Source organism: Trachymyrmex septentrionalis, unplaced genomic scaffold (assembly GCF_001594115.1).
Source record: "Trachymyrmex septentrionalis isolate Tsep2-gDNA-1 unplaced genomic scaffold, Tsep1.0 scaffold20, whole genome shotgun sequence".
Taxonomy (NCBI): domain Eukaryota; kingdom Metazoa; phylum Arthropoda; class Insecta; order Hymenoptera; family Formicidae; genus Trachymyrmex; species Trachymyrmex septentrionalis.
In genome coordinates, this window is record NW_017305180.1 from 4,147,785 (window position 1) to 4,155,926 (window position 8,142).

The 8,142-nt window shown below is 32.7% G+C and overlaps 2 protein-coding genes across 7 annotated transcripts; both read right to left on the reverse strand.

Moving 5' to 3' along the window:
• Positions 1 to 334: 334 nt before the first annotated feature.
• Positions 335 to 2,675, reverse strand: LOC108747767 (post-GPI attachment to proteins factor 2-like). 6 transcript variants are annotated; one of them, XM_018485505.1, is made up of 5 exons: positions 2,442 to 2,675; positions 1,286 to 1,612; positions 948 to 1,215; positions 558 to 755; positions 335 to 468 (listed from the first exon to the last, which is right to left on the reverse strand). In XM_018485505.1, the coding sequence occupies exons 2-5, from the start codon at positions 1,469 to 1,471 to the stop codon at positions 335 to 337; spliced, it is 786 nt and encodes a 261-aa protein (XP_018341007.1). In that variant the 5' UTR covers positions 1,472 to 1,612; positions 2,442 to 2,675. The 6 variants fall into 6 exon arrangements, with proteins under 6 accessions (XP_018341007.1, XP_018341004.1, XP_018341003.1 ...); XM_018485502.1 differs by having other exon boundaries at positions 2,293 to 2,675; XM_018485501.1 differs by having other exon boundaries at positions 2,242 to 2,675.
• Positions 2,676 to 3,340: 665 nt separating this feature from the next.
• Positions 3,341 to 5,319, reverse strand: LOC108747641 (protein MAK16 homolog A). Its single transcript, XM_018485236.1, has 7 exons — positions 5,123 to 5,319; positions 4,993 to 5,039; positions 4,659 to 4,802; positions 4,082 to 4,394; positions 3,748 to 3,996; positions 3,591 to 3,668; positions 3,341 to 3,517 (listed from the first exon to the last, which is right to left on the reverse strand). Exons 1-7 carry the CDS (start codon positions 5,135 to 5,137, stop codon positions 3,371 to 3,373), a joined length of 993 nt encoding a protein of 330 aa, XP_018340738.1. The 5' UTR covers positions 5,138 to 5,319; the 3' UTR covers positions 3,341 to 3,370.
• Between the last annotated feature and the right edge of the window lie 2,823 nt (positions 5,320 to 8,142).

Below are 8,142 nucleotides of genomic sequence, written 5' to 3' on the forward strand. Positions count from 1 at the left end.
ACATTTTGGAAGCGCTAGATATTTTTATTCTTTTCACGTGTCTTCTCATTCGGAATTATTGGTCGAATATCGTAGTTAATACTGCGAGACAATGTAAAAGTAAAGATAAAAATGATATCTATTTCTTAAATATCACTGGAAGCAAATTGTATCAATCTCAAGAGGGTAACATAATGTAATATTGTAAATAACATAAAACTGAGAGAATCGTGAAATTATGTATCACGTGGTATGCCAAACTTTCGTCTCTTAAAAACAACAATTTGTAGCACTTCCATGCAGAGGCAATAGGTACTTTAATATGACGATGAGAATGATGAGTTATCCTATAAGGTTAATCTATTTTTACGGCAGGTAAACCGTGACCTACGATCAGTTGTTCTTCTGGAAAGTCCGAAACCACAGTGATGTGAAAGCCCATATTTGCAAAAGCTATCACGTACTCACATAGCGAAAACCAACTAAATGCTGTTCAAAATAATAAATATTGTTTATATTTTGTTTATATTTTTACTTTAAACTGTGATAAATATAACATTTGTAACCATATTTCTTACCCAAATCATGACACAGCAGTCGATGTTTTAAGAAGAAAATAATAAGAAAGATTGTACTGACGAGACTCGTCATAAAAAGCACTTGTTTGTACTGAAGACTTTGTGCATTTGGAGTTATTAAACGACCCAACCTCACAGCAGTCAACATGTATGTGAGCGAGCTAATCATGAACACTATGAAAATTTTTTCGTGCACCGCTGAAATATTTGTATGTCATTTGAAAGTGCATTCGAAAAAATGGTATTAGTGCTATTTATGTCATTTTATCCTTGTTTTATGTCTAATGAATACAATAAATATAGAATAACACAAACAACGTCAATAACATCAAATGTTCTATCCTTCAATAATACATTAATAGCAGATATATGAAATTATGAGTTACTTACAATAATTTTCTCTGTTAGAAATATATGTTACACCAGACAAAGCTGCTATCTCGGCAATGTTTAGCCAGTAGCATAGGTTTAGGAGCCTGCTCCCTGTAATTTGTAGAGGCACATCTTCAATGTTCTTAAGTATCTTGTAATAATATGAATGATAAACACTGGCGATAACCAGCCTAGGACCAATATGTAATGCTATACTGATACGCCATAAATATCTTTGCGGAGATACTCCAGTAATGGCTGAGATCGATGGAAGAATATTATAGACCTAAACAAACAAAGAGATATTATTTGTCTCGCTTATTGTAACAACGATTTAATATAAAACTTTTGCTTACCCTACAATGAGTTTCGTGAATATCGTCCTGTTGAAATATATATGCTGTGATGAAGCAGAACAACAGCGACACAAGTGGTAAGCCAACTGTCGCCAGGCACAGCCTACGAAACGACAGTGCAAGGTATACGGAACTTTTGTTGCTCACAACATTATTCAGTTCCATATTGACAGCACTGCTTAACATCCTGACATTTGTGCGTGAAGCTACGAAGACACGATAACGAAGAGTAGATCCCAGTCAGATAATTGTGCGATATAGATTCATGTTGCTCTCCAACCTTGCATCTCCATTCAATGATCCATCACTCCGCATGCCACGACATCCCTGAAACAAAGAAGATAGCAGATTATCATATGTTGACGCCCTTGAGTCATTCGTTCGATGAGATCACACTGTGATCCGAGGTTGCCAGAGAAACTGAGAGGAACTTGGTACCCATATCGAGCGAAAATACCAGATCTAATTACGAGCGAAGGACAACGCGCTCGTTCTGCGAACACTTGCAAATTGCGAAGTCCCTCCCTTGATAAAGATAAATCCGCGTAACGAGCGCGTTGATAGCTACGCACCGCCAATGGTTTATCGCGCGAATTGCTTGATAACACCGTGGGATCTGCATCGCGCGAATCGAGAAAAACAACACTCCGGAAACATCTCGCTCTTGTCTCGGGAGTACCTCCAAGAAGCAATTAAATCATGTTATACATGAGATGTTTTCCAACAAGAGACACAGAAGACGTGGTATAACACAGTGAATCATAATATCTTTGTTGTCTGCCAATGTTAAACAAAGATGAAATGATTATTGTGTTGTACTGTCTCTTGTTGGAAAGCATCAGTAACGTTGTGTTGCAACGTCAATTCGCGTTAATTCCCGCGTTACTTATCGCAACTGTATCATTCCGGCACCGCTCATCTCGCGTCTCACCTGTGCGATTGATTTTAGAAATAACCTGCCAGCTCTATAAATAGCGGGCGAAAGGGCAAAATCGCGGCTGGACCACCATGCTCCTAGCGTTGTTCGCTTTGTCCGAATTCCCGAAGACTGCGGCGGAGCTCGATAGCGGAGAATCAAATCAAAATGTCAACGTGCGTGATGATTCTAAACGAATGCGCAATGCCGAAGTACTGCGGAGTGCGGATCGACTGACACCTCGCTTTGTCTTGCGACGAATCGGATTCTCTTTCTCGCAGTTCAATCACGAATAATCGATGGTAGACGAACTCGCCGAGGAAGGTTTCTCCGATTCTCGGAGAAGATCCTCGGCGACGAACAATTAGTTAGAGATTCGCCTCCTCTCCCTCAACTCGTCACGATTAATCGTATCGTCTGCTATGCTGCTACGGATGTTCCGATTCCCCTCCCAAAGATGTACTTTCTGTAGTCTACGCGCCTGTGAGCGGAACTTTTGAACGTACCGCATTTGATTTGAAGAACACGATTGTATTTGCAAACACAAACATAAAATATAAACATTACTGGACTGGTTAAATTTTCAAAACTATAGAATTACCAAAGTATTAAAATTGAATGGTTTGTAATGTTTTATTAAATTTATAAGTGCATTTTCTGAGATTTCTTGCATAATATATGTAAATAATTTTTAATTTCTTTCTTTTTCAAATATATATATATAATGTTAATTACCAGTAGTTTTTATCTTTTTTAGTGCCATAAATCATACATATATTTGATCATTTATATTATTTAAAAATTTATTGACTTTTTATCTGTTTTGCAATGATCTTGTAATTTTACAAGAGAAGTTTCAAAGATATTATTTACAAAATAGATACATAATACGAGATTCTCACATATCGGTCCATGAAAAACTTCGAGTTTCACAATTATACGTCTCGAGAAAAATGTTAAAGGTGAGATAATATACTCCTAAAGTATCCTGTTCATCTTTTTTTTATTTTTAATCTAAGTTAAAACGCATCTAGATATATGAACAGTTTAAATATTATCAAATGGAATATCATGATTATTTTGTCAACCGAAATATTGGATAATAACTTATACAGCATTTTGTGATTTTGTTATAAAGACCATTATATTTATATAATACAAATTTACTTTTATACACGCGCCCGTTTATTCTGTTGACTCTCCTCTTCCACTTCATACTCAATTTCGACTCTCGCTCGAGGTTTCTTTTGCACCTTTCCTTTTTTGACAACTTTCGGTCCTTTTGTCTTCTTGCTTGTGGACGGTGTAACTAAATCCTAATAAAATACGAACAATTTATATCACGACTTGTAGTGCAACAAGCCTTATTTTGACCTTGAAAATTCTTACCTCGATATCACTAGCTTCGGATTCAAAGCTATCGGATAATTCAACTTCTTCTTTCTGTCCAGAGTCACTATCTTCATCCTATTACAGCATTTATAATATATTTATAAAAAAATATTAAAATAATTATATTTTAGTGACTAATCGTTTCATCACTTACCATAGAAAGCTCTTCAATGTCATCATCATCGTCCCCATAGTCATCATCGTCACTATCAGCTTCAACATATTCTGGACCATATTGTTCAGTTTCTCTGTCGTCTGTTTCTAATTCCATTTCCAACTCCTTCTCAAGTTCTTTCTCTTGCTCTTCTTCATGCTCGCTTTCTGCTTCACTTTCTCTTTCAACTTCAACAGCCCCCACAGCCTTATCAAACACTCGTTGTGGGAAATTGTAAATACCTTCATACTGAAATATGAAAAGAAAATAACATTTCTGAAATATAACTTAATTTTTGTATATAATTTTATAATGAATATAAAAATTCAATTACCATTCCCTTCTTTAACCTCTCCATAAGCTGTTTTTCAATTGCATTTTCTAGTTTTGCAGCAATCAAAGCCTTTTCTTCCCTACGCCTCTCTCTTCTTTCAATTTTCCTCTGAAGCGGTACAATTTTCTTCTGTCGTCTTAATCTAAATTTTCTCATACGAATAAGATACTGTGTGATCTTGAGAAATCTTTGCTTACATTTAGCCTTTATAAAACCAGGCCAGTAAAGAAGATTTTCATTAATTTGATGTATGGCTTTTTCAAAATTCCTAGACAGTTTGACTTTCTCCCAGCTATTTTTAGGTGTATGTATTCTAAATAAAAGAAACTGAATTAACATACAAACTAATACATATTAATATACATGTAAAAATATTACACATATGTATATACGAAGATGTACATATAATAAATATACATATAAAAATACAAATTTATTTTATGGATGCTTACAATTATGCTTGAATTAAAACTAATCTTTGTTTCTTTACTAATGTTCATAAAATTTATAATTTTAAGTGTTATAAAAAATGCTATAGATTAGTAACTACTGTAACTACAATTCATGTTTAACCTACCTTTCTGCAGTTCTCATGTAAAGATAAATAATACCATTTTCTTCTCTAATCGTAGCATATTGACTGTTTGCAAGAGGGCACGCAGCTCTACTGCATAAACCAGTAAGATTAAATTCATTTCTACAGAACCGCTGTGTCTTCGTACTGCAAAAAAGAGATGTTAAAATTACAATGACTGTTACAATTTGGTTGTGTTCGCTTTGATGCTTACAGCACTTGTGAACATTATTTTATCCTTGTTTAATATTTAATAAACAAAAATGAAACGACACTTAAAGTGTTGTGAGCGACAAAGCGAACACAGCCTTTGTTGCACATTTAAGGATGTACTTACTTTACTTTGAAAGAACAGAATGATTTATTGATAACACTCCACACAACCTGTAAAATTGTTTGTTATAAATAAAATCGCAATAATAATTAAAAATAGTTAAATTAAACTGTACTCTAAAGCTTTTACTTACGTCGTCGTGCTGCATTTTGGTTTATTATGATTCAATTACGAGAACAAATATTATCGCAATTATAAATAATCTTTATGTCACGAACACATTATTTGATAACGACACGTGCTAAAAAATAAGGGGGTTTTTATATTGTACAGACGATGGATTGTGTTTTTAACAACTTCACCACGAGGTTACCAGACATCAGAGGTTATGTGACGCCATAGATAAAAAGACTTGAGAGTGGCTATGTCGGTCTTTTTACGTAATATACCAGCGCATCCATTTTTGCGATCTGAAAACTAGATACCGCCAGAGAGAAAAAGGTTTCTCTCTGCCTATACCACCGACGAGATACTGTTACCGACGAGACACTATTAAAAACCGACATCCTTACGTGAGTTGACATCCTTGGGAATATTGAAGTAATTTTAAGAGTTAAAAATTAATAATATTGTACTAATTTTATGATTTATTAGTTTAATAGACGTACTTAGAATTCAATAATACTCGATTTTTCTTTAAAATTGTGATTTCAGTGTTATCGTTAAAGTTTGATTATCAATAGAGAGATAACTGCAAAGAAAAAATTGTAATTTTTCTGCAACATATAGGATATTATAGCTTTACAAGTGTGCATATTTATTTATGGAACATTTATGTAATACTGTAAATTTGATTGATTTTATATAGAAATAACATAAATATTAAAATAAAAAAAAGGGAAAAAGAAAGTGCTGGCAAAGAATCTAATCAGAGAAGAAGATCCAGCATCAGTAATATTTTAAATAGATTTGGTATGTCCGTTACTAATAAAAGCCATTGACGAGATACTACTGTTAAATAAAGACCGTCAATCCTGGGTAATTTTTCAAATTTTGGTTCCTTGAGGTCTTTATATGAAAGATCTCAAAGACCCGGAGATAATTAATGAACGCTGACATTATCGACAATTGATATAAAATTGTGATTATTAACATAAATATTTGGATAATATTACGTTATTAAATTCGTGATTTTTTATTATATAAATGCTCCATAAGTAAGTATGTATATTGTAATGCTATAATATAGTATATATTGTCGTAAAATTACAATTTTTTTCTCTACAATTATTATCTTTATAGTCTATATTGATAATCTTACTCAGATGGCGACATTAAAATTACAGTTTTAAATAAAACTTCAGTAATATTGAGTTTTAAACATATACATGTTTGCAAAACTAAAAAATCAAAAAATTAATACTATATTATCACTTTCTTACTTTTAATAACTTAAAGTATTTTAATAGGGATACGACACCCGTAAGAATATCGATCTTTAATAGTATCATATAGATGTATACGTTCAAGTAGAGATAGCAGCACAGTATATAAAGTCACTACATTGATAAACACCGCAAACTCTCCACCATTTTGATGCCAAACGCGACCATTCCAAACTTATAATTATGCATTTATAATTATAAACATATATTTTGTGAGGGAAAAGCAGTAAAATATGTAAATTTTTTAAATTTATAATCAGTTTATTTATGTATAAGAAAATACGTACAAATGGTTAATTCATGTAAATATTTTTTAATTTAACGGGTTTATTTTTCATCAAAAATTTTAGTGCATAAAAGTGAAGTACAGTTTTGAAGATGAAAATACACATCAACACATATAACTACCGAAAGAGAAAATAAATTTTATAAGAGATAAATGTTTAGTTTGATAAAAAATACATAAAAAATTTTGATAGTTGCAAGTAAAGTATCGATAAAATAATGCATTATATCCGCCAATTTGGCATTAAATATTTAAAAAGATAAATATGTTATTATTGCGGTATTTTATCATCTCGTGATTTTACAGTATAGAAATAAGGTACTTTTTCATGTTTACGCTTTTGACATTCATTTTTAACTCAAAACATATCAAAAACATATCACGTGATCATATTTGACGTTGATATTCATCAGTTTTGACCACTTGATTTATTTTGACTCTAAAAATAACAATATTAATTTAAAAAAATTAATTGTTTTATCTTATCTATCAATTATATATTATTATACAAATAAAAGAAGTAGTTACAGATTAACATTATTTTTTACATTTTCTCAGTTTTACATTTATCGAAGAATTTCCTTTAAAATATTCTTGATTATTTTATGTACTGTTTCGACGATTCAAATATGCATTAGCTCAGAAGAGCTATATTAAGTATTGATTAAAAGTATTTAATATTTTAAGAATGTGTTAGAGATAGTTGCTTTTGCCTACAAATCGATTGCCTACAGTATCGTTTGCCTACATTACGTTTGCACACAAAAATTATTGCCTATAGTTCGATTGTCTACATGCACTTTTGCGCACAAATAAAAATTTTAGAAATGGAGTTACTTTTGCCTACATTATTATTGCCTACAGCTCGATTGCCTACAAGCACTTTTGCGCACTGATATAAAATTAAAGTAAAGTAAGAAAATAATTGATATTTTTAAAAAATCTGTTATGTGAACAGTGGGGTGTCAGCGTAGACAGTATCCGCTTGGAATATTTTTCCAAAAAGATCTAACCCTAATCAACCCCCATTTTTTGGTGTGAGATGGCCCTCATTTCGCGTGGAAAGTTATGAGCTGTAGGCAATAATATACGTAGGCAATCGAGCTGTAGGCAATAATTCATGTAGGCAATAATTCATGTAATCGAGCTGTAGGCAATAATAATGTAGGCAAAAGTAACTTCGTTTCTAAAATTTTTATTTGTGCGCAAAAGTGCATGTAGGCAATCGAACTGTAGGCAATACTTTTTGTGTGCAAACAAACTGTTGGCAAAAGTGATGTAGGCAAACGATACTGTAGGCAATCAATTTGTAAGCAAATGGGATCCCTCCCAATGTGTTAGCTGAAGAGTTGTTTGCTAGGAACCATCGTGTAATCCCTCACGATAACTTATAACTGGATAATGGAGGAATTTATATTCGTGCGGTAAACCCCCCCCCCCCCGCCCTCCCAAACGCGATGGCGAAACGTCAGGTTGTCATCG

What these genes read in the sequence shown, in the direction of transcription:
- LOC108747767 (XM_018485505.1), bottom strand. Translation starts at nt 1,471, where the DNA reads ATGTTAAGCAGTGCTGTCAATATGGAACTGAATAATGTTGTGAGCAAC. An exon ending in TTCTAACAGAGAAAATTATT is followed by an intron (nt 756 to 947) that starts GTAAGTAACTCA and finishes CAAATATTTCAG; the next exon opens with CGGTGCACGAAAAAATTTTC. An exon ending in ACTGCTGTGTCATGATTTGG is followed by an intron (nt 469 to 557) that starts GTAAGAAATATG and finishes TATTTTGAACAG; the next exon opens with CATTTAGTTGGTTTTCGCTA.
- LOC108747641 (XM_018485236.1), bottom strand. An exon ending in TTCTGTTCTTTCAAAGTAAA is followed by an intron (nt 4,803 to 4,992) that starts GTAAGTACATCC and finishes TCTTTTTTGCAG; the next exon opens with TACGAAGACACAGCGGTTCT. An exon ending in ACATTGAAGAGCTTTCTATG is followed by an intron (nt 3,669 to 3,747) that starts GTAAGTGATGAA and finishes ATGCTGTAATAG; the next exon opens with GATGAAGATAGTGACTCTGG.